At 45.7% G+C, this 26,897-nt stretch overlaps 1 protein-coding gene across 2 annotated transcripts in view; it reads left to right on the top strand.

The window, feature by feature from the left end:
* The window catches only part of HPN (hepsin), a 135,435-nt gene that overhangs the window by 57,890 nt on the left and 50,648 nt on the right, over positions 1-26,897 (top strand). For both annotated transcript variants that reach the window (XM_068241781.1, XM_068241782.1), the window contains exons 3-7: positions 11,298-11,366; positions 13,985-14,086; positions 19,567-19,608; positions 23,297-23,426; positions 26,139-26,261. In XM_068241781.1, coding sequence (XP_068097882.1) covers positions 11,327-11,366; positions 13,985-14,086; positions 19,567-19,608; positions 23,297-23,426; positions 26,139-26,261 — 437 coding nt within the window. In that variant the 5' untranslated portion in view covers positions 11,298-11,326. The remainder of the gene's footprint in view (positions 1-11,297; positions 11,367-13,984; positions 14,087-19,566; positions 19,609-23,296; positions 23,427-26,138; positions 26,262-26,897) is intronic.

Consider the following 26,897-nt stretch of genomic DNA (forward strand, 5'->3'; position numbering starts at 1 on the left):
CCCTGAGGCTGGGGCCTCTCTCGCCTCTGTCTCGGCCTGCCCCTTGTTGTGCGCCCCCTCCTACACTGCGCCCTGAGGCTGGAGCCTCTCTCACCTCTGCCTCAGCCCGGCCCTGGTGCCCGGTGGGTGTAAAAACAGAACATCCGACATGTTTCTGAATATCGACCCACTTTTTTGCGCAGTGGATTTGCCAGTGAGGGATGGTCGGAAATGCCCATTTTGCGGAAATTCCAATTTCCTCAATGCCGATTTTCCGTTTTCTGAGTATCGTTTTTCCGATTTTTTCCAGTTTTTCCGATTATAATTTTTTCCGATTTTTCGATTTCTGAGGAGTATTTTATTTCTCATTTCTTGCATCAGAGAATGCAAAAATAACAAAACATCGACGGAAGTCGAAAAAGCGGAATCTTGTGATTGGTCTAAAATTACCGTGGTGATCTGATTCTTGCGGAAAAATTCTGCATTTTCTGATTGGTCCAGTTCTTCCGAGTTCTGCGATTGGGCTAAAATGACCAAGTTGTGGTAAATCGCGTTTCTGCGGAATCCTGATTTTCATTTTCCAATCATAAATGTGGAAATTTAAATTCCACGGAATTTGAATGAGCGTCGCCAGTGATGAGTGAAAAGGCCAATATTCTTTTTGCATTAATTTTTGCGCAAATTATATAAAATTAATTATTAATTAATAATTTATTTTTTAAATAAATTAATAATTTTTGAAATGTTTGTGTTAACGATTTTTCATGATTTTTCACGTAAAAAAAAGGGTAATTTGCTGGTAACTGAAATGGCAGGGCAGTACAGAGCGTTCTCTTGCATCGCTTGCAAGACCATGTTCTGTACTGCCACGTCATTTGCGCTAACAGCAAATAAAGTTTTTTTTTTAAGCGAAAAAACACAAATGTATTACAAAAGCGGAAAAAAAGCAGCTACTTTTTGATATTTGTTTTCATTGACCATATTGATATCGTAAAAATACAATGTCTTATCGCGATTATATTTTTGAAATCTCCCATAATGCATCACTGCTGAATATGCAAATCATCTCTTTGTTGTCCCTGATAGCTAAACACACCTCCAGATCCACTGGAATGCAATGATGTGTTTTATAGGGGACATGAACTCTTGTACAGGACATAAGGAAACCGGAGATAAATGCACCCTGTATGTATTTAGATAGTTTAGCCTGTCTAATAATGCCCCCTTATATGTGACTAATCCCCACAGCAATTTCATCTCTCAGCTGTGTCAGTTTAAGAATCTCCTCTGCCATGGCAGAGCAGCTAATTTGTAAACACGGGATGTTAACCCTGTCTGCTTCCATGAAAGCAAGAAGTAGACACACTGCAAATACATTTCAGGATTTGTATCAGCTGTAACACAGAAATGTTTTTCTTAAAAGGTTATTATGCTGTTGCTTATCTTTTAAAACAGAGAGGAAGGTCTAAATTCAGGTCAGCTTGAAGAAGGCAAACTTCTGTTTTGCACAGCATTTTAGTAAGGAGGCTTTTTGGTCCTTTTTAGTCCCTTACACACTCCTAGGAGTTCTGGTTCACCATGAGCTTGCTGGACACATTAGCGTGCTCAACGTGGCTGATGCTGCTGACCTCAGTCTCTGCCTGACGGCACAGGCTGGGCTGGAGATAATGGTGTTGGCACGTGGTGCCGTCACCATGGCAATGTATGCCACTTGCTCACAATTCATACCACAGCAGCAGATTATATTGTCAGGGCTGGATTACGTGCTGATGAGGCCCCTCAGATTCTGAATGGGGCCCCAAGCGAATGCTTGAATTGTCTGGTTGGTAATCTGAATCTGGTTCCAAAGATGAGGCCTCCATTTGCAGTTCCCATTTCTACCCACCTTGGAGATTTCCCCGCCTCCCAATGTGCTTTTCATAATATAATACAGATTGAAAGTCTAAAAGGCACCTTTGTAATTGATGTGAGATCTGAGCGTACCGACTAGAGAAGTCTCACCATCAGTATTCTTAGTGGGCGTACATTCAAAGACGGCGTTGTGGTAATTTGGGTGCTGGAGAAAACTGCCAGTGGAATATCAGTGAAATTACCGATATTTCACCACTTAATTCCAACAGCAAAATATTAGTCATTTTTACCGATATATAGCCAACGCCTAACCAAAACCTGTTCTCACATGACCAGTCCTTTTTCCGATGCCTATCCCTAACCGATCCCCTCACCGTAAAATTCACTGATATTTCCACCTAACCCACTCTTACATAAATCCACCCTCTACAAATACCTAACCCTAACCGATTCCCTCACCGCAAAATACCTAACCCTAACCGATTCCCTCACAGCAAAATACCTAACCCTAACCGATTTCCCCCGCCGCAAAATACCTAACCGATTCCCCCACCGCAAAATACCCAACCCTAACTGATTCTCCCACCACAAAATACCTAACCCTAACTGATTCCCTCACAGCAAAATACCTAACTCTAACCGATTCCCCCCGCCGCAAAATACCTAACCGATTCCCCCACCGCAAAATACCCAACCCTAACTGATTCTCCCACCACAAAATACCTAACCCTAACCGATTCCCTCACCACAAAACACCTAACCCTAACCGATTCCCCCACCGCAAAATACCTAACCCTAACCGATTGCCTCACCACAAAACACCTAACCCTAACTGATTCCCCCACCGCAAAATACCTAACCCTAACCGATTCCCCCAGCGCGAAATACCTAACCCTAACCGATTCTCCCAGCACAAAATACCTAATCCTAACCGATTCCCCCAGCGCAAAATACCTAACCCTAACCGATTCTTCCACCAGAAAACACCTAACCCTAACCGATTCCCCCAGCACAAAATACCTAACTCTAACAGATTCCCCCACCACAGAATATCTAACCCTAACTGATTCCCCCACCGCAAAATACCTAACCCTAACCGATTCCCTCACAGCAAAACACCTAATCCTAACCGATTCCCCCAGTACAAAATACCTAACTCTAACCGATTCCCCCCGCCGCAAAATACCTAACCCTAACCGATTCCCCCACCGCAAAATACCTAACCCTAACCGATTCCATCACCGCAAAATACCTAACCCTAACCGATTCTCTCACCGAAAAATACCTAATCCTAATGGATTCCCCCAGCGCAAAATACCTAACCCTAACCGATTCCCCCAGCACAAAATACCTAACCCTAACCGATTCCCCCACCGCAAAATACCTAACCCTAACCGATTCCCTCACCGCAAAATACCTAACCCTAACCGATTCCCCCCGCCGCAAAATACCTAACCCTAACCGATTCCCCCAGTACAAAATACCTAACCCTAACCGATTCCCCCCGCCGCAAAATACCTAACCCCAACCGATTCCCCCACCGCAAAATACCTAACCCTAACCGATTCCATCACCGCAAAATACCTAACCCTAACCGATTCTCTCACCGCAAAATACCTAATCCTAATGGATTCCCCCAGCGCAAAATACCTAACCCTAACCGATTCCCCCCGCTGCAAAATACCTAACCCTAACCGATTCCCCCACCGCAAAATACCTAACCCTAACCGATTCCATCACCGCAAAATACCTAACCCTAACCGATTCTCTCACCGCAAAATACCTAATCCTAACCGATTCCCCCAGCACAAAATACCTAACCCTAACCGATTCCCCCACCGCAAAATACCTAACCCTAACCGATTCCCTCACCGCAAAATACCTAACCCTAACCGATTCCCCCGCCGCAAAATACCTAACCCTAACCGATTCCCCCAGTACAAAATACCTAACCCTAACCGATTCCCCCCGCCGCAAAATACCTAACCCTAACCGATTCCCCCACCGCAAAATACCTAACCCTAACCGATTCCATCACCGCAAAATACCTAACCCTAACCGATTCTCTCACCGCAAAATACCTAATCCTAATGGATTCCCCCAGCGCAAAATACCTAACCCTAACCGATTCCCCCAGCACAAAATACCTAACCCTAACCGATTCCCCCACCGCAAAATACCTAACCCTAACCGATTCCCTCACCGCAAAATACCTAACCCTAACCGATTCCCTCACCGCAAAATACTTAACCCTAACCGATTCCCTCACCGCAAAATACCTAACCCTAACCGATTCCCTCACCGCAAAATACCTAACCCTAACCGATTCCCTCACCGCAAAATACCTAACCCTAACCGATTCCCCCACCGCAAAATATCTAACCCTAACCGATTCCCCCACCGCAAAATACCTAACCCTAACCGATTCCCTCACCACAAAACACCTAACCCTAACCGATTGCCTCACCACAAAACACCTAACCCTAACCGATTGCCTCACCACAAAACACCTAACCCTAACTGATTCCCTCACCGCAAAACACCTAACCCTAACCGAACCCCTGCCGCAAAATTCACTGATATTTACACCTAATCCACTCTTACATGAGCCCTCAATTCTACCAATACCTAACTAGGGCTGCTCGTTCCGATTAAGCGGAATTTAAATTTCTGCATTTCCGATTCGAGAGACCTGCATTTCCGTTCGGAAATCAGAAAGTGAAATTCTGATTCCTGCGGAAATACCGCATTACAGTTTAATCATTTTAGCCCAGTCACAGAACTCGGAAGCATTGGACCGATCAGAGAATGCAGCATTTTTCCCAGAAAAATTCCCGTGGTCATTGTAGACCAATACTGAGTATTCCTGATTATTGTTATTGTGACTGGCCTCAAATTTCCTTGGTATTCCGATTACCGCGGTAAAATTCTGCTTTGTCTAATTGGTCCAAAACTAAAATGACAAATACTAGTACTATTAGTATTACTACTAGTAAAATGACAAAAACAGACTCCTCGGAAATCGGAAATTTGCGGTATTGGTAATTGGCACTGGCGGGCGGAAATCGGAATTTCCACAGAATCCGAAATCGGCATTTCCAACCATCGCTATGCGTAACCTTAACCGATCTCTCACCATGCAGCCCGGCAATTTCACCAGTGGTGGCTTACTGCGCATGCACAGGCGCAGAACACTCCCGGCCACTGGGAGTGTTTCACAATCCACCAGCTAAAGAGACTTTGAAGCCTTCTAAAAATGTTTTTTTTTATTTGACATTTATCTTGAGCAATATCAGCAGTGCTAAAATGCGACATTCCTATGGCAGAACGAAGTAATTAACCCTCCCCCCCAGTACCGGGGCAAAATTCCACGACTTTCCAGAACATGGATTTTGCTGCCTGGGGAGGCGGAGCTTAGCGATGTAGCTCTTCCTCCATTAGCATTAATCTCCGCACGGATCTCCGCCTCTTTCAGTGAAGGAAGACTGAGAGGGGCGGGGATAGGCGGCGATCAGCGGGGATTGACCCGAGTAGAGGCACAGCTACTGCGCAAAGCTCTGCCTCTTACAGGAAGCGCTCCTCGCATTTTGGTTTAATTACATTGTTGTGCAGCGGGAATGCTGCGTTTTTTAGCTATGGTGATATTGCTCAAAATAACTGTCAAATAAAAAGAGCATTTTTAGAAAGCTTCAGACTCTCTTTAAAGAGGACCTGTAGTGGAAAATAATGTAAAAAATAACGTAATGAATAAAATTGCTCATTTATTTACAATATTCATTTATAAACGATTTAGTCAGTATTTGCCTATTGTAAAATCTCTCCTCAACCTAATTTACTCTCTGAAATGTATCATGGGCGGTGACATCTTTAGGCCTGTCAGGTGATCTCTGTGGAATGTTTGGTTACTAGGAGGAGCCATATGCAGTTCACTTTTTCTCCTGAGTTTTCTCCTAGGTGATACATTTTTCATCTTCCATTTAAAATAACTTTCTATTACTTTACAATGGTGAAAGTACCAAAAGTAGCTGAAAAAGTACTGTCAAAACTATTTTAAGTATTTTCTTGCTTGCTGATGGTTTAAAAGGCATTTTATTTACAACTTGTCAAAATATCGCCATTGGAGAAAACTGCGTTTTCATTTTGCGTTTTATGCAAATCACTAGGAAGCGGATATACATCACAAAACAATTAGAAACGCATGGAAAGCACATGAAAAACGCGTACCATTGAGTTTCCATTGACTTTCATTATGTGCGTTTTTACTCCGTTTTTGAAGATCATGCAATAAAACCAGCGTTTTTGAAAACGCACATATGCGTTTATTCCTGCGGCCCATAGACTTCCATTAGCGGCAAAAACGCAGCGTTTTCCCGCAACACTAGCGTTTCTGCTATGTGTCCACCTAGCCTTAGAGTTAAGCCAGTGTAAATAAACCCGGTCTCCCACAATGCTCTGAGAAGAGAATTCTGAATAGCTAAAAAGCCTAGGCTAAACATCAATGGGTGGGCAGGACGCGTACGTTAAAAAAGGGCGCCGGGAAAAAAGGGCGCAAGGTTTTAAAAGATAATCATGAATAACGTTTAAAAAAAATTGTGTTATATTTCGTTTAAAAATAATGTTTTATAAAGTTATAAATCATTAAATAATGTGTATAAAATCGGCAATTTTAAAAACGTTAATCTTCCCTGTTTAAAAATTGAAATTTATAATAACGTTTTATAAAACATTAATAAGAATTTTACTAAAGCTATACCTAACCCTACTCTCACACAGAACCCTCCCTGTACCTATCCCCTAACCCCTAGACCCCCCTGGTGGTGCCTAACCCTAAGACCCCCCTGGTGGTGCCTAACCCTAAGACCCCCCTGTTGGTGCCTAACCCTAAGACCCCCCTGTTGGTGCCTAACCCTAAGACCCCCCTGTTGGTGCCTAAACCTAAGACCCCCCTGTTGGTGCCTAAACCTAAGACCCCCCTGTGATAAGCATTAATAACGTTTTAAAAAAATATGGTGCGGTTTTTCGTTTAAAAATGAAAAAAAAAAAAAAAAAAAAAATTGTACGGTTTTTCGTTTAAAAGTAATGTTTTAAAAAATATTGTACTGTTTTTCGTTTAAAAATAATGTTTTAAAAATTATAAATCATTAAGTAATGTGTAATCATGAGAAACAGTTATAAAACATTAAAAGTCTCCGGGCGCCGCTTTTAAAACGTTATTTTTCTCCGGCGCCCTTTTTTCCTGTTGGGCGCCGATTTAAACGATATTTATTATGGGAGTGAATGGCGGCGCCCTTTTTGTCCACCTGCCTCATGCGCCCAAATTTCCTGCTTCCGGGCAGGACTACCTGCAATATAACAGCAATCTATAGATATAGGAAGTATCTCTGATGCTGAATCCAGAATAATTACCGTAAAAAGTTGTTATCCTGAATAATTTACTGCATTGTAATACATGTCGCTGCAGTGCCTCTTCAAAGCAAAGATGAAGTGAAAATAAACACAATAGATAAACAATACTATAAATAGTCCTAATCCTATGAAATGCTTTCCTGAAACACCACGGTCTTATTTTTTATTCAAAGATTAAAAGCTACGTTTAAAGTTTTGCCAGCCACCCGTACATAAGAGTAGTTTTTGTTTTAAATATTAGTTAGCTCCCATATGGACAAATCTTTGCTGATCTTAATCTGTTCCCTGTTCTCACAAATGTTTCTGAGCCACACAGAGGTTTTAGGAGCTCTAATTAGTTATCAGTGGCAGTTAATCTACAATCTGGTTGCATTCCAACTGCATAGAACCTTTCATTTAGATTTCTGGATTTTTAACCCTTACAGTGAGAAAAAAGTTCTAAGCAGGCTTGGGACTGTATATACACATGTTTATCTCATCATGTCACATATCACTTTAGGTACTTTTTAACCTCCTTGGAGATAACTCTGAGTCACAGTGGAAAAAAGAAGCCAGGAGTTGTAATCCCGAACCTGACTCGGGGTAGCTATTGGGAGGTCTGTGCAGAAGCTTAAAGGACACCTGAGGCAAAAATAAACTGATGGAATAAATGATTGTATCTATCTTCCTTCTCCTAAAAATGACTTTTTAAGATATTCCACAGTTTTATTTTATGTTTATGTCTACTTTTTAAGTTTAATTGTTTTATTGTTTTTGCTCAATGACATTTAAGTATGCCAGAGCTAAAATCTATGAACTATTGCCTTTTTTTATCTCTTTCCTGCTCTCAGAAGCCATTTTCTGCTAGGAAAGCATTTTATAGTTGGAATTTCTTATTAGCGAGGATCCCACTGTAGTCACTTCCTGTCTGAGTCAGCCACTTACATACCTGATGTTTAACTCTTTAAGGCAGAGAAAGAAAAAAAGAAACACAGCATAGTTATTTGTGTGCTAAGCACTGTACATACCCATGTCTATCTCATCATGTCACATGTCACCTAGGGTATCCTTTAAGCGCAGCAGGAGTTTCAACTCACCTCCCCTGGGATCCAGACGCTCGCAGCCATTTTGTCCTTCCAGTCCACAGAGGTTCTGAATCCTTTGGGCAAGATTGCCATTTGTCATCATGACGACAGACGGTGAGCTCACTACAGGGTTACAGCGCCACCTGGAGGACGGAGGGAAAATTGCAGCACTGCATCCCAGGGAGATGAGTAAGAGCAGGGGCTGCAATAGATCTCTCTGTGGTATGATTTTTTCCCTGGTTTTAGTGTCTAGCATGTAATCATATTTCCAGGGAGGTTCAATTTCAATGGATCCTTTGATATTGCTTCAGGCCTGGAACCCACTAGAGCATTTTTTTGAGTGTTTAGGAAGTGCTTGCACTCCCTAGTGATTTCCCTAAACGTTCTGCCAATGTAAATGGATGGGACAGATTCCAGATTCCACTAGAGTGATTGCGATCAAGAAAATCGCAATCACAGGACATTCAGCATTTTGGGAGCGTTTCCATTCGCATGAATTGTATAGGAGCAGGGATATCGCTCCCAAAATTGCTTTCAGACCTGGAACCCACTGCAAATCGCTAGTACAATTGCTAGCATTTTTAATAAGCAATTTGTAAGCGATTTCATGAGCGTTTTCCAGCGCTTTTGGGATCGATTTTAAAAAGTGTAAGCTTTTTGCCAGCGATTGTGTAGCGATTTGCGATTTTAATTCTGATTGGTCCTTTCAATGTATCATAATTTTATTTACAGCTTGCAATCGCACTCAAATCGCTTTGTGTAGCGATTCACGAGCGATTTGCCAGCGCTTCAATACTTTACACTGATGCGCAAGCGCTCCCAAGATGCTGCATGTCCTGCGACATGTTATTTTTGCTAATCGCAATCGCTACTGTGGAATTTGTTACATTTATTTACATTGGCAGAGCTTTTAGGGAAAGCGCTAGCGATTCAAAGTGCTCCCTAAACGCTCAAAAAAATCGCTCTAGTGGGTTCCAGACCTCAGGACTGGAACCCACTAGGAGCGCTTTTATGAGCGCTTTGTGATGTGGAAAGCTCTTGCTAATATAATGCTACGGGTGCAATCACACTTAAGCAATTTGTGATTTTATAACAATCCCCCCTAGCATTGCATTAGCAAGAGCTTTTTCAAATCACTAGCGCTTAGAAAAGGCTGCTAGTGGGTTTGAGCCCTTACGAAGCTATCACAAATCACTAGCGATTAGAAATGGCTTCTGGTGGGTTTGAGCCGTTACGAAGCTATCCCAAATCACTAGCGATTAGAAAAGGCTTCTGGTGGGTTTGAGCCCTTACGAAGCTATCCCAAATCACTAGCGATTAGAAAAGGCTCCTAGTGGGTTTGAGCCCTTACGAAGCTATCCCAAATCACTAGTGCTTAGAAATCGCTCCTAGTGGGTTTGAGCCCTTACGAAGCTATCACAAATCACTAGCGATTAGAAAAGGCTTCTGGTGGGTTTAAGCCCTTACGAAGCTATCACAAGTCACTAGCGATTAGAAATGGCTTCTGATGGGTTTGAGCCCTTACGAAGCTATCCCAAATCACTAGCGATTAGAAAAGGCTTCTGGTGGGTTTGAGTAGTGATGGGCGAACACCTGGATGTTCGGGTTCGGGAAAGTTCGCCGAACATAGCCGAGATGTTCGGCATGTTCGGGCCAAACCCCGAACTTTCCGAACATCCAGCTTTTGGGGGCCATATGGGGTCGCAGGCATAAGGGGGGAGCATGCCCCGATCGCGGGGGGGGGGGCGGAAATTCCCCCCACCCCCTCCGCTAGCGCTCCCCCCTCTGACCGCTTCCCCATACAAAAGTTTAAGCAAAGTACCTGTATAGTGGATGGCCTGGCAGTGGGCGGCACTGTGGAGTGAGGAGGAGGAGTCCGGAGAGTGACGAGTTGAGGGAGGCCGGGCAGCGGGCGGTTCAGCGGAAGTACCCTTGTGGTACTTCCGCCCTTTCTCTGACCTCACGCCCGCTGCCCGGCCTCCCTCAACGCGTCACTCTCCGGACTCCTCCTCCTCACTCCACAGTGCCGCCCACTGCCAGGCCATCCACTACAGGTACTTTGCTTAAACTTTTGTATGGGGAAGCGGGCAGAGGGGGGAGCGCTAGCGGAGGGGGTGGGGGGAATTTCCGACCCCCCCCCGCGATCGGGGCATGCTCCCCCCTTATGCCTGCGACCCCATAGGGGGGCAGTATTCCGCCGAACAGGGCCCTGTTCGGTCGAACAGGGGCCCTGTTCGGCCCTGTTCGGCGGCCATTAGAAGTTCGGGGTGAACCCGAACTTAAAAGGCCGAACACCATCAGGTGTTCGGCCGAACGCGAACATCACCCGAACAGGGTGATGTTCTGCAGAACCCCGAACAGTGGCGAACACTGTTCGCCCAACACTAGGTTTGAGCCCTTACGAAGCTATCCCAAATCACTAGCGATTAGAAAAGGCTCCTAGTGGGTTTGAGCCCTTACGAAGCTATCCCAAATCACTAGCGATTAGAAAAGGCTTCTGGTGGGTTTGAGCCGTTACGAAGCTATCACAAATCACTAGCGCTTAGAAATCGCTTTTAGTGGGTTTGAGCCCTAACGAAGCTATCACAAATCACTAGCGATTGCGATAGCATTTTGCGCTTTCTAGTGGGTTCCAGGCTCTGAAATGATGCAAAAGGTAGATTCCAGGCTGCACATCAAAGTCAAATTAATATTGCCCCTTTCCCACCCCAGACTCTGCCTGTTAGTTGAAACCAGTTAAGCCTGAGATTATCAGTAACACAAAAACATTTGTATCGTGTGAGGCCAACCGGAACCATCCACAAGGACCCCGATTCTTCCGTATGAAGAAGTGAAGCTCTTTCTCTGTGTGTCACTAAGCAGTGTGCTTGTCTTCCGTGTGTGATCTGTGGTCTGGGGACGGTCTGGGGACGGCTGATCTCAGGACACGCCGGACCTCAGACAAAGAGGCCCTTATTGCGGGATAATTACGTGGAGTAACCCTTGTCCTCTTTTCAGGGTGTCGGGACATTTCGTACATTCCTGTGATGTTTCATGAGCGCTCCTCAGACATGGTACAGAAGGACGGTGAGTCGCAACGGTTATCTGCAGGTGACATTGGCAGTGTGGTGTCAAAAAATATATATTCAGTAGATATTTACAATTGCTCATTGCTCTTTGGTTCTGCTTCATATCCAGGGTCCTGCAACACCTAGAAACATGAATAGGAGATCATATTAGTTATGCAGTATGAATTTCTCTGGTGGCTTGAAAGCATTGCATTCTGGGTAATTTCCATCGGAAGACAAATAGGAAAATGAAAGAGACGCATGGGGGTGTGATCAGGGGTGTATCAAGAGCCCACACAACAACACAACCCACACAGCTTTGGGACTAAGGGCTTCCTTCATGCAGGCGGTGGAGTATTACAGTGCAGCTGTGTGTACATCTAGCCTACTTTACCCAGATGCAGGTCACATGACAGAGACGGAAGTCCCAAGGTGATAGGCTGCATGGCACAAGCGGCTGCAACGAAAAGGTTTTTTGTAGACCCAAATGGCACATACAGTAGTTTTAGACAGAAGTTTTAGGCAGCTGTGATAACACGCAGTAAACAAAGAATGCTTTCAAAAATGGGAGTGTCATATTTATTTTCATCAGGGTATTCGGTTACAAACAGCTCCTCCATGTGGCTTTCTTCAACATTACAGCCAGCAGCAGTACCAGTAAGCAAACATCCCCACCTAGTGGCCACTTAAAGGACCACTATCGCGAAAAAAGTAGGCAGTTAACCATTTCTGCCGCTGGGACATGAGCTGCATGTCTGCAGCGGCAGCTGCTACGGCTACATGGACGAGATAGTCACATCCCTGCAGCTTGGGGGGCTGTGCGCGCGATCGTGTGGGCAGAAGCCCGCGATCACAATGTTGTCAGCAACAGGGGGCATTGGTGGCAGGGGACAAAAGTCCCCTAAGCCAATCCGTGCATGTCCACGGAGAATAATCACTGTTACACAGTGATCATTCTCAATTGGTGCCGCCGCACTGCCTCCAGCTCTCTCGTTTCCGCCGCTCCTGCCTCCAATCGTTAGTTCCCATTCATTCATCTTCCCTCTAGGCCACCGCGATCCCTAGTTAATGCAACGCATTACTTCCTATGTAGCCTACATATTGTATGCTTATAGGAAGTGCTGCACAAGGACATCTTGTGGCCAAATAGTAAAATTACACCTATAGGCATTAGGTAGGTAATAAAAAAAATAAATATGTATGTTGAGAGGGTATATTATTATTAGATTATGGTGTACAAATTAGTGATGGATGTAAAACTGAAAAAATGCACCTTTATTTCCAAATAAAATATTGACACCATAAATTTTACTAGAGATATAATTTTAATGTTGCAATAACCAGAGGTGTAGGAGATTGTTACTATCGGGTGAACATTTTGTGATACGATCACTCTTTTATTTGGGGGTATAGAAGGGGGAATACAATATTCCCAGAGTGAGATGAAGGCCACACAGGTTTTTAGGAATATAGTTGGATGATTTTTTTTAGCGCTGTGGCCACACTGGTCAGCCCTGATAGCCAGTGGCGTAGCAATAAGGGGTGAAGAGTAGTGATGGGCGAAAAGTGTTCGCCACTGTTCAGGTTCGCCCGGATTTTGGCCTGTTCGGGTTCGGTTCGGCACCCCCCGAACACCCCATGGTGTTCGGGAGGGTGCTCAGGCACGCTGCCCGAACCCGAACAGGCCTTCTATGTTCGGCCGAACACAGCCGTGTCCGGCCGAACATAGCCCCCTACAGGGTCCCAGCATAAAGGGAGAGCATGCCCCGAGCGCAGGGGGGGGGGGGGGGGTACCCTATAATTAAATTTAAGTGCCCAAAAGTACCTGAGGAGGAGGAGGGCAGGAAGAGCGAAGCCGGAGTTCATGTAGATGACGCGTACCCTCGTTCACGTCATCGCGGTACTTCTGCGCCCTCTTGACGCGACTTCAAATGTAAACAGGAAGTGCGTCAAGAGAGGGCGGAAGCACCAGATGGTACTAGTGCCCAAGAACTCCGGCTTCCCTCTTCCTGCCCTCCTCCTCCTCAGGTACTTTTGGGCACTTAAATTTAATTATAGGGTACCGGCAGAAGGGAGAGCTTAGCGGGGAGGGGTGGGGGGCATTTCCGACACCCCCCCCCCCCCCCCCCCCCCCCGCGCTCGAGGCATGCTCTCCTTTTATGCTGGGACCCTATAGGGGCCCCAAAGGGACATGTTCGGGTTGGGTTTCGGGGTTTGGCTCGAACATGCCGAACATCAGGGGCATGTTCGGCCGAACCACACCGAATCCGAACATCCAGATGTTCGCCCAACACTAGTGAAGAGGTTGTGACCACACCGGGGGCCCTTGGGCCAGAGGGGCTTAACCTCAACCTTAGTATTAGCTCTATATTGGCCCTGTGCTGGTAATAATCACTTCTATAGATACAATGAATAGTACTAATCATTAACACACTGTTCCCCATCCCCTTCTTGCACCTCTGACACTGGGGTTGTCCTTGGCAGGTTTTGGTGCGCCGTATCAATTGTTATGTATAGAGTTCTTGGGGGGCCCCATTGTAAAACTTGCATCGGGCCCAACGTTTTTGAAATTTAAAACAAATTCCAATATTAATAAAAAAAAAATAATAATAATGTATGTTCCCCATTTGGTTTCAGTGAGTAAAAAAAGGTGCCAGTGGACTCCGCTGAGGATTCTGGGAATGACCGTCTGCATTTTCATTTCATTGGCTGGGATCGCAGTTACAATCTGGGCAGTAGGTAAGCCTCATTCTCTTCTCTTTAAACTCCTTAACCCATTTGCGTTCCGTCGTTTTCACTTGAGCAATGTTCACCTCCCATTGATTAGCCTATAACTTTATCACTACTTATCACAATGAACTGATTTATATCTTGTTTTTTCCGCCACCAATTAGGCTTTCTTTGGGGGGTACATTTTGCTAAGAGCCACTTTACTGTAAATGCATTTTAACAGGAAGAATAAGAAAAAAATGGAAAAAAATCATTATTTCTCAGTTTTCAGCCATTATAGTTTTAAAATATTACATGCCTCCATAATTAAAACTCACGTATTGTATTTGCCCATATGTCCCGGTTATTGCACCGTTAAAATTATGTCCCTATCACAATGTATGGTGACAATATTTTATTTGGAAATAAAGGTGCATTTTTTCCGTTTTGCATCTATCACTTTTTACAAGTTTAAAATAAAAAAATATAGAAATATTTCATCTTTACATTGATATTTAAAAAAGTTTAGACCCTTAGGTAAATATTTACATGTTTTTTTTTTTTATTGTAATTTTTTTTTTTTATATATATATATATATTAAACATTTTATTTGGGTATTTTTGGGAGGGTGGGATGTAAACAATAGTTTTATAATGTAAATGTGTCTTGAGTTTTATTTTTTTTACTTTTAGGCCTCGTTCACATCTGCTGCGCTGAAAAACGTGTTAAAGCGCATGGTAAAAAACGCATGCGCTTGTGCGCGCTTTAGTCCGCGTTTCTATGCGGTGCGCTGCGCTTCTTTAAAGCACGTTTTTCAGGGCCGTTTCTGTGCGCTTTCCACAGCGCACTGCCCTGTGCGTTCAGCAAGGTATTGATTTTTCCATGTAACTAAATGTAGCTGGTTCACATCTATGCGCTGCGCTGAGCAGCGTTACAGAAACGTAGTGTTGCAGGCATTTCTGTGCGTTGAGCTGTAAAGCGCACAGCAATGCAAGTGAATGGGTCCGCTTTTTTAGCGCATAGAAGCGCGTACAAGCGCATAGAAGCGCATGCGTTTTTTACCCCTAATTGGAGAAAAAAATACATTTACATACAAAAACAAAGTTTTATTGACAACTGCTGCTGCTACAGTAAACAAAACGTGCTTTAAAGAAGCGCAGCGCAACGCACAGAAACGCGGACTAAAGCGTGCACAAGCGCATGCGTTTTTTACCATGCGCTTTAACACGTTTTTCAGCGCAGCAGATGTGAACGAGGCCTTACTGTAGCAGCAGCAGTTGTCAATAAAACTTTGTTTTTGTATGTAAATGTATTTTTTTCTCCTATTAGGGGTAAAAAACGCATGCGCTTCTATGCGCTTGTACGCGCTTCTATGCGCTAAAAAAGCGGACTCATTCACTTGCATTGCTGTGCGCTTTACAGCTCAGCGCACAGAAATGCATGCAACACTACGTTTCTGTAACGCTGCTCAGCGCAGCGCATAGATGTGAACCAGCTACATTTAGTTACATGGAAAAATGAATACCTTGCTGATCGCACAGGGCAGTGCGCTGTGGAAAGCGCACAGAAACGGCCCTGATGTGAACGAGGCCTTAGTTGTAGTTTTACTTTTTGGCCACAAGATGGCGGCCATGAGTTTGTTTACATGACGTCACTCTAAGCGTAACATACGTTTAGACGCATGGGGAGGCAACAGCCAGAAAAAGCTAAGCTTCCGAGAGAAGCTGTCGCTTTTTCAGCGGGGGAGAGGAATCAGTGATCGGGCACCATAGCCCGATTCACTGATTGCCTGGCTAACGAACTGCGGGCCGGGAGCGCGCGATCCGCCGTGGGAGCGCGCATGGTTCCTGGACGTAGTTTCTACGTCCAGGAACTAAAATAGGTTAAAGGATACCCGAAGTGACATGTGACATGATGAGATAGACATGTTTATTTACAGTGCCTAGCACACAAATAACTATGCTGTGTTCCTTGTCCTTTTTCTGTCAGACAGGAAGTGACTGCAATGTGACCCTCACTGATAAGAAATTCCAACTATAATACACTTTTCTAGCAGAAAATGGCTTCTGGGAGCAGGACAGAAATAAAACGGGAAATTTCTTATCAGTGAGGGTCACACTGTAGTCACTTCCTGTCTGAGTCAGGACTGAGTCAGCCACTTTTATACCTGATATTCAACTCTTTCAGGCAGAGAAAGAAAAAAAGGAACACGGCCTAGTTATTTGTGTGCTAGGCACTGTACATACACATGTCTATCTCATCATGTCACATGTCACTTCAGGTATCCTTTAAAGTGTGAGTGTACTTATGCCTAAGCGTGCAGGAAATGGGGTTGTGGCCAAAAATACAATATACTACATATTTATACATTATTCTGTACTTATGTTGATAGCAAACAAGCTGCAGTGTGTACCGATCTCTGCTACCTCCAGTATGTACAGTATAAGCTGTTACTCTGTGCCTGTACTGATAGTAAACTAGCTGCAGTGTGTGCTGATCTCTGTTACCTCCAGCATGTACAGTATAAGCTGTTACTCTGTGCCTGTACTGATAGTAAACTAGCTGCAGTGTATGCTGATCTCTGCTACCTCCAGTATGTACAGTATAAGCTGTTACTCTGTGCCTGTACTGATAGTAAACTAGCTGCAGTGTGTGCTGATCTCTGTTACCTCCAGCATGTACAGTATAAGCTGTTACTCTGTGCCTGTACTGATAGTAAACTAGCTGCAGTGAAAAAGCTTTTTATTCTCTCTCTGCACAATTGTTCTAATGACTGCATCTGCTCAGCCACTGATAATAACGAATCATACAAAGTTTGTAAAAAAGATTTGTAGACAGTCCCTATTCAGTGTGCAGCAGGCTCTTCTGTACAGTGCCAGAAGCAGGAGGGGACCCCAAAGTTTTGCAGGGGGGCCCAGTGATTTCTAGTTACGTCCCTGGATGGTTGGACTACTATTGGCCAATAATGTGAGACAGTAAGTCTCCTATATCTCATAGACTGGGAGTGTGGTCTGTTTCCGGGCAGCACGTTGATGTAGTGGTTAGTGCTCTCGCCTTGCAGCGCTGGGTCCCTGGTTTGAATCCCAGCCAGGTCAACATCTGCAAGGAGTATGTATGTTCTCCCCGTGTCTGTGTGGGTTTCCTCCGGGCACTCATGTTTCCTCCCACACCCCAAAAACATACAGATAAGTTAATTGGCTTCCCCCTAAATTGACCCTAGACTATGATACATACACTACACAGGGGTGTATCTGGGTAATAAAGAGCGTATGGCAAATACTGAAATTGCACCCCATCCTGATCAGAGCCCCCTTCCCCTCTAAAAACAGCATCATTTCTCATGTACATGTGTTATGGTTGCCTGTGTTTTTTGGCTCGGGATATTGCTGAAGTTACTTTTTTGTAAATATCTCTTTTTATTCCTTCTCTGTCCTCTTTTCTAACACTAGTGTTGATCGAACACCCAGTTATTCGGGCTCGGGTCGGCTCGGCCGGACATGGTCCAGATGTGCGGGATATTGGGCCGAACACCGAGCCTAATTGAAGTCAATGGGGACCCGAGGCATGTTCGGGTCCCCATTGACTTCAATTAGGTTCAGTGTTCGGCCCAATATCCCGCACATCTGGACCATGTCCGGCCGACCCGAGCCCGAATAACTGGGTGTTCGATCAACACTATCTAACACTAAGACAAGTGCGCCTACATACATAAATTAAGTAAATCTGGTCTGAGGTCTGAGTGATGGGTTAGGCACAGGGTCAGGCATGGGGGCACAGCACAGGAGCAGGCATGGCACCCATGGTGCTGTGGAGCCCATGGCACGAGCCATACCTGCACCTCTCTAGATACGCCTCTGACACTACACGATACATACATAGACATATGACTATGGTAGGGATTAGATTGTGAGCAGGGGCATAGCAATAGGGGTTGCAGAGGTTGCGACTGTATCAGGGCCCTTGGGCCAGAGGGGCCCCAAAGGGCCCTCCTTCAACTACAGCATTAGCTCTATATTGGTCCTGTGCTCATAATGATCACTTCTATAGATACAATGAATATGTGTGATCATTAAAGGGAACCTAAACTGAGAGGGATTTGGATTTTTCCTTGTAAACAATACCAGTTGCCTGGCAGCCCTGCTGATCTCTTTAGCTGCAGTAGTGGCTGAATTACAGACCTGAAACAAGCATGCAGCTAATCCAGTCTGACTTCAGTCAGAGCACCTGATCTGCATGTCTGTTCAGGGGCTGTGGCTGAAAGTATTGGATACACAGGATCAGCAGGAGAGCCGGGCAACTGGTATTATTTTAAAAGGAAAAATCCATATCCTTTTCAGTTTAGGTTCCCTTTAACACACTGTTCCCCATTCCCTTCTTGCACCTCTGACACTGTAGTTGCCATTGGCAGGTTTTGGTGTGCCGTATCAATTGTTATGTATAGAGTGCTTGGGGGGACCCATTGTAAAACTTGCATCGGGGCCCACAGCTCCTTAGTAGGGATGGTCGGAAATGCCAATTTCCGATTCCACGGTAATTCCGCATTCCGCCATTGCCAAATACCGATTCCGCTTTCCGCTACCAATTTCCGCATTCCAATGCGGAATTTCCGACGGAAATAGCGGAAATTCCGCCCGACTTTAACATCGATTTTCTCAAAAACTATAAGGTCTTTTTGAAAACTTTTTTTGCATCTTGTTCAGAAGATTCTGTATAATAAACCCTGAAAATTTGTTGTTTCTAGGACGTAAGAGGGCTTTGCTATTAACTGTTAAAGTCGGCGGATTTTTCCTGTAATGTAAATGCAGAAAATAGGCAGAAGCAGATTTTCTGCATTTTACATTACAGTAAAAATCTGCCGACTTTAGCGGTTAATAGCAAAGCCCCCAGTAAGTCCTAGAAACACCAAATTTTCAGGGGTTATTAAACTGAATCTTGTGAACAAGATGCAAAAAAAAAGTTTTTAAAAAGACTTTATAGTTTTTGAGTAAATCGTTGTTAAAGTCGGGCAGAATTTCCGCAATTTCCGGCGGAAATTTCCGCGATTTCCGGCGGACAAATCTGCCTAACGCACTTGCATTACTGATTTCCGCATTCCGATGCGGAAATGCAATTTCCGATCGGAATTTCGGAAATTGCATTTCCGCGGAATCCGAATGAGCATCCCTACTCCTTAGCTAGGACACTGATTGTGAGCCCCTCTGAGGGGCAGTTAGGGGATAAGACAATATACTCTGTACAGTCCTGTGGAAGATGTCAGCGCTATATAAATAATATATTGGTACTTTTTTTGCACGGTTCACACAATTGTGCTGAGAACGCACACCATGTTCTGTTTTATCAGTTTGAACTCTTAATCCTGAAGCGTATACTGTTTGTTTTTGTTTTTCTGTTAATGAACCACACAAGAAAATCAATGCGGCGAGGATTAATCTGTGGCGGTTGGGTTAATATAAAGAGTTTTCTGCCTGTTTTCTCACACATATCACCTGTGCTGCTTTCTCTCTTCCAGTGACGTACGTTCTGAGGAATGAGACATCAAACATCTACATAGGTAATTCATCTTCTCACCGGGACACGGGGAACCTGTTTATAGAGGTCTATTAGATATCGTGTTACCTCCTCTGAGCAGAACATTCTAGAGGTTTCCTACCAGCCCCGAAGGGCAAACAGGAATCACAGCAGTCAGTTCAAGTGCTCGGTAGTCCGAGACGAACGCCTTGGCTTTCATTCACTAAACATGATCACATTCGGTAAAGCAGAAAACAGCTGATTTTACTGAACATCTTGTGAAACGCCAATTCACTGAGGGTCTGTTTCCACTTGTGATGTCACTTCCTGGTGCGCGGGTACACAGACAAATCCCATCAGCCGTGCCATGCACAGCTAGGGGATTCGCAGCCTCCCACACAATTACGGATTGAAATGTCGGCCGAATCGCTAGCGCAAGCGATTTGGCCGGCCGCGCCACTGTACCCTATGGCAGAGTCTCCCCGCACAATTTTTCTGCAGGGAAACTCTGCGGATTTGATGCGGAAACCGCGCCAGTGGAAACAGGCCCTAAAGAGGAAATGTTAGCTAAAAAATGCCCCCTGCCCAAAACACATATGTCAGTAGATAAATACTTCCTCTACTTACATAACAGATGTATTGTAGTGTCCACGTTTTTATTCCTGTGTTTTTTGAATTGTAAAATTAGATGACTCCTGTTCCTGGCAGGGGCCATCTTGTGTCCTCCTGCGGGATCCCTCCTCCCCCCTGTCAGGAACCGGCCCTGCGGCAAGCCTGCAGATACGGTTCCCAACTGCGGGTTTGACCAGATCGAGAGGGGAAGCAGCCTTAGTCAAGCTAAAACAAGACTGTGACCCCTCAGAACACCTCTCACTGCCACCACTAGCTGTTGCTAGACACTTCCACTCTGCTGTCGCGTGATCTACACGCAATCCGCGTTTTTGTGTTCGGGTCAGATTTGCGCTTTAGGCAGATTACGTGAACGCCACGCACACACACACACAGTACAATCGTACAGTAGCAAGGCACAATCAGGCACTGAATCTTGTAACGCAAGTTACACAGCAGGCTCTTCTAGGCTATGAGCGTTAGTTTAGTACAGCAGAAGTCAAACTTATTAAATAACGATTTAATATTCCAGAAAAAAGTGGAACAATGCAGAAAATAATATATACAAAAGATTTACAGAAAACAAAGTAAAAATTACAAAATAAAAGTTACAAAGATACACAAGACAACTTGCTTAAAAATAAAATGGGAATAAACGGAAATTGAACTTTTACCAGCGCAAATGTCCAACCGTGGAGGGACACGAATTGTCCGATTCGATCGGGATCATCTCTAGCGATGCGCTACCCTCAGGAGAAGACGATTTGTGAAGGTCTTCTGCTGGCTCTTATAGCCCGATTTGTTGCCCAGGGCAATGGATGTTGAGTCCCATAATCTAATGCAATTTCCCCAAAGTGTGACATCACCGTCTGCCGAGCCTAATTAAATCTCCAGACATAATTTAATTCCCATCTCCCATAGATCTAACTTCCACATGTAAAAGTGTATTTTAGCACACACATCAAAAGACTTCCCTACTCCAAGTTACAGGTGACAAACTCATTGGTGACAACTTTGAGCAAGGCTTTCAACATTCCAGCAGGCTGTCATTTGTAAATTCCAGAGTTCCCTGTTATCCCCCTGAAGTTACAAACACTGGTCCACATGACAGCCCAGGGGCCCCAGGTCTCTCTCACTCACTGGGGCCCCCAAACCACCATGCGACACCTAGAGGGAAGTGCGGGCAAGCCCTGGACCTCTCACCTCCAGGGAACTCACCCCACCACCTCTAAACTGAATGACAACTGCAACAAACACAATTGCTAACTTCCAGCCAGAGCAATATCCTGCCTCTATCTGGCCAGCAGACGCCAGTCAGCCAATCAGGTGCACTGTCATACACCCTTTGCCTGCTGTACCATACCTAGCAGGAATTACAAAGATTACCATTCAGGTGGGAGGCTTCGGTTGGACACAATCGTGAATTGCGTCGTTTACAGGGACGCCCCGTGTAGGCACATCTCCCACACGGTCCCCTCCCTAACCTGTCAACTGCATCCTAGAAGCTGCAAAAAATAAATTTAAAATCACAAACACTGGTCCACATTACAGCCCAGGGGCCCCAGGTCTCTCTCACTCGCTGGGGCCCCCAAACCACCATGCGACACCTAGAGGGAAGTGTGAGCAAGCCCTGGACCCTTCACCTCCAGGGAACTTACCCCACCACCTCTAAACTGAATGCCTGAGACCTGGGGCCCCTGGGCTGTCATGTAGACCAGTGTTTCTAATTTTAAATTTATTTTTTGCAGCTTCTAGGATGCGGTTGACAGGTGATTGGTTAGGGAGGGGACCGTGTGGGAGATGTGCCTACACGGGGCGTCCCTGTAAACGACGCAATTCACGATTGCGTCCAACCGAAGCCTCCCACCTGAATGCTAATCTATGTAATTCCTGCTAGGTATGGTACAGCAGGCAAAGGGTGTATGACAGTGCACCTGATTGGCTGACTGGCGTCTGCTGGCCAGATAGAGGCAGGATATTGCTCTGGCTGGAAGTTAGCAATTGTGTTTGTTGCAGCCCCCTGAAGTTCCCAGACTCCGGTATATTGGCTTGTTTACATATACAGAAAGGTCAAAGCAATGCAAGATCCAGGACAGAATAGAGGGTCATTACCTCATCATTACCTGTATCCAGAGGAACTGAATGTAAATGTAGTTTCACAGACAACTACATCTGAGACAGAAGATCAAAGGTTACTAGATAGTGGCCTAATGAGCCATTTCCTTGCTCTATTGTTCACAAGTGTTCACCTTCAGATGCAAATGTACTATTCTGGCCTACAGGAGATCCAATTAGCAGTGTCCAACTTCCAGAGGAACTGAATACAGAAGCTCAAAGTAGCATCTTCCTTCAGCCCTACACATGACACAAAATGAAAAATGTGGCTTCTACTCCACAGCCAAGACTGGATTTATAGTTTTTCCAGCCCTAGGCCAATTTTCTTGCAGCTTCCCTTCCATGTGCAGCATCCCCTCCTATTCATTGTGCAGCCCCCTCTTCCATGTCTAACCTTCATGTACAGCAGCCTCCTTCAGTTCTATTCAGGTCCCTTGAGAAGCAGCTTTGTTTTCATGTGTTGCTCCTTATTTGAAACCTCCGTATTCCATCTGCAGCCTCTTCTTCCATGTGTAGCAATCCCTCTTCCATGTCCAGCCACCCCTTGGCCAGCTACCGCCCAAGCCTGGGGCCTTGGTAGCCTCTCCAGAAATCCAGCCCTATCCACATCTGGTTAGACTACTACTTTTTACCGAACAGGTCTTAGTGACTTGAAGCCATGTTTTTCGGTAAGTTACCGAACTCTTGCTGCATGTGTGAAATTTTAGTGAATTCGGAAAAAGTCTCCAATACCAAATGCGATAACTGGTCAACTATTTTTTACCAAACAAGTCTTAGTCGATTGAAGCCAATGAGTTTCCCGTCTTTTAATTATTTTCTGGCCTTCAACATTTTTAACTTCAGAGTGGCGTCTTCTGGACCATTTAGCAGCTCACAAAAGATCTGAGCGATCCAGCCGGAGAGAGAGAGTTATTATATAATGATGATAGTATGTAGCAGAAGACCATCTTCCATGATGGGTTTCCTCCAGAACTGATGCTGCCGCTCTGCTCTCTCTGTTGTCTCAGTTCAGGTGAATTCTCCCGATCACAGGCTCACCGTCTACGACGAGAAAGATCAGGTCTGGCGTCTAGTTTGTTCATCGCCCACCAATGCAGCCGTGGCCACGCTAAGCTGTGAGGAGATGGGGTTCATCAGGTAACTGACTGACCCCCAACATCTACTGCATCTTTACCTGCAGATATACTCTGTGCTGCTGGAGGACTCTTCTCCTCCCTCTAACTCTCCTCTCCTGATATACTCTGTGCTGCTGGAGGACTCTGCTCCTCCCTCTAACTCTCCTCTCCTGAATATACTCTGTACTGCTGGAGGACTCTGCTCCTCCCTCTAACTCTCCTCTCCTGATATACTCTGCGCTGCTGGAGGACCCTGCTCCTTCCTCTAACTCTCCTCTCCTGATATACTCTGCACTGCTGGAGGACTCTGCTTCTCCCTCTAACTCTCCTCTCCTGATATACTCTGTGCTGCTGGAGGACCCTGCTCCTTCCTCTAACTCTCCTCTCCTGATATACTCTGCGCTGCTGGAGGACTCTGCTCCTTCCTCTAACTCTCCTCTCCTGATATACTCTGTGCTGCTGGAGGACTCTGCTTCTTCCTCTAACTCTCCTCTCCTGATATACTCTGTGCTGCTGGAGGACTCTGCTTCTTCCTCTAACTCTCCTCTCCTGATATACTCTGCGCTGCTGGAGGACTCTGCTCCTTCCTCTAACTCTCCTCTCCTGATATACTCTGTGCTGCTGGGGGACTCTGCTTCTTCCTCTAACTCTCCTCTCCTGATATACTCTGTGCTGCTGGAGGATTCTGCTCCTTCCTCTATCTAACCCTCCTCTCCTGATACACTCTGTGCTGCTGGAGGACCCTGCTCCTTCCTCTAACTCTCCTCTCCTGATTTACTCTGTGCTGCTGGAGGACTCTGCTCCTTCCTCTATTTAACTCTCCTCTCCTGATATACTCTGTGCTGCTGGAGGACTCTGCTCCTTCCTCTATCTAACTCTCCTCTCCTGATATACTCTGTGCTGCTGGAGGACTCTGCTTCTCCCTCTAACTCTCCTCTCCTGATATACTCTGTGCTGCTGGAGGACCCTGCTCCTTCCTCTAACTCTCCTCTCCTGATATACTCTGCGCTGCTGGAGGACTCTGCTCCTTCCTCTAACTCTCCTCTCCTGATATACTCTGTGCTGCTGGAGGACCCTGCTCCTTCCTCTCTCTAACTCCCCTCTCCTGATATACTCTGTGCTGCTGGAGGACTCTGCTCCTTCCTCTCTCTCTCCTCTCCTGATATACTCTGTGCTGCTGGAGGACTCTACTCCTTCCTCTATCTAACCCTCCTCTCCTGATATACTCTGTGCTGCTGTAGAACTCTGCTCCTTCCTCTATCTAACCTTCCTCTCCTGATATACTCTGTGCTGCTGGATGACTCTCCTCTGCTGATATACTCTGTGCTGCTGGAGAACTCTGCTCCCTCTTCTCTTCTGATATACTCTGTGCTGCTGGAGGACTCTGTTCCTTCCTCTATCTAACTCTCCTCTCCTGATATACTCTGTGCTGCTGGTGGACTCTGCTCCTTCCTCTAACTCTCCTCTCCTGATATACTCTGTGCTGCTGGGGGACTCTGCTCCTTCCTCTAACTCTCCTCTCCTGATATACTCTGTGCTGCTGGAGGACTTTGCTCCTCCCTCTGTCTAACCCTCCTATCCTGATATACTCTGTGCTGCTGGAGGACTTTGCTCCTCCCTCTGTCTAACCCTTCTCTCCTGATATACTCTGTGCTGCTGGAGGACGCTGCTCCTTCCTCTGTCTAACCCTTCTCTCCTGATATACTCTGTGCTGCTGGAGGACTCTGCTCCTTCCTCTAACTCTCCTCTCCTGATATACTCTGTGCTGCTGGAGGACTCTGCTCCTTCCTCTAACTCTCCTCTCCTAATATACTCTGTGCTGCTGGAGGACTCTGCTCCTTCCTCTATATAACACTCCTCTCCTGATATACTCTGTGCTGCTGGAGGAATCTGCTCCTTCCTCTATATAACACTCCTCTCCTGATATACTCTGTGCTGCTGGAGGACTCTGCTCCTTCCTCTATCTAACCCTCCTATCCTGATATACTCTGTGCTGCTGGATGACTCTCCTCTGCTGATATACTCTGCGCTGCTGGAGGACTCTCCTTCCTCCCTCTACTGATATACTCTGTGCTGCTGGAGGAATTTGCTCCCTCTCCTCTCCTGATATACTCTGTCTAACTCCCCCCTCATGATATACTCTGTGCAACTGGGGGACTTTACTCCTTCCTCTAACTCTCCTCTCCTGATATACTCTGTGCTGCTGGAGGACTCTGCTCCTCCCTCTATCTAACTCTCTTCTCCTGATATACTCTGTGCTGCTGGAGGACTCTGCTCCTTCCTCTATCTAACCCTCCTCTCCTGATATACTCTGTGCTGCTGGAGGACTTTGCTCCTCCCTCTGTCTAACCCTCCTCTTCTGATATACTCTGTGCTGCTGGAGGACTTCGCTCCTCCCTCTGTCTAACCCTTCTTTCCTGATATACTCTGTGCTGCTGGAGGACTTTGCTCCTCCCTCTACCTAACTCTCCTCTCCTGATATACTCTGTGCTGCTGGAGGACTCTGCTCCTTCCTCTATCTAACTCTCCTCTCCTGATATACTCCATGCTGCTGGGGGACTCTGTATCTTCCTCTAACTCTCCTCTCCTGATATACTCTGTGCTGTTGGAGGCCTTTCCTCCTCCCTCTGTCTAACCCTTCTCTCCTGATAAACTCTGTGTTGCTGGAGGACTGTATGTCTTCCTCCACATGGCTGACACCTGCCAGTCTCATGTCTCTATTTTGTGTTACAAGGGCAATGAGCTACCAGGAGCTGCGTGTGGAGACAGCAAGTGCCAACGGGACCTCAGGTTATTTCTGTGTTCAGGAATCGCAGTTACCAAGCGCCAGAAGACTGGTAGATGTACTGACTGTATGGTAAGAGGCTCTGCTCCTCAGTCAGATTCATATAACACAAGATTCAATCAAGCAGGCTGTAGAACAGTGTTTCTCAACATTAGAGTTGGGCCGAACTGTTCGCCTGCGAACGGTTCCATGCGAACTTCCGTGGTTCGCGTTCGCGTCCCGCAGGCGAACTTTTGCAGAAGTTCGGTTCGCCCCATAATGCACCATGAGGGTCAACTTTGACCCTCTACATCACAGTCAGCAGGCCCAGTGCAGCCAATTAGGCTACACTAGCCCCTGGAGCGCCACCCCCCTTATATAAGGCAGGCAGCGGCGGCCATTACGGTCACTCGTGTGCCACTGCCTGCCTGCATTAGTGAGAGTAGGGCGAGCTGCTGCACTGTCTCTCATAGGGAAAGATTAGTTAGGCTTAGCTTGTCCCTGACTGCATACCTGTTCTGTGAACCCACCACTGCATACCTGTACTGTAAACCCACCACTGCATACCTGTTCTGTGAACCCACCACTGCATACCTGTTCTGTGAACCCACCACTGCATACCTGTTCTGTGAACCCACCACTGCATACCTGTTCTGTGAACCCACCACTGCATACCTGTTCTGTGAACCCACCACTGCATACCTGTTCTGTGAACCCACCACTGCATAC

Source organism: Hyperolius riggenbachi, chromosome 6 (assembly GCF_040937935.1).
Source record: "Hyperolius riggenbachi isolate aHypRig1 chromosome 6, aHypRig1.pri, whole genome shotgun sequence".
Classification (NCBI taxonomy): Eukaryota; Metazoa; Chordata; class Amphibia; order Anura; family Hyperoliidae; genus Hyperolius; species Hyperolius riggenbachi.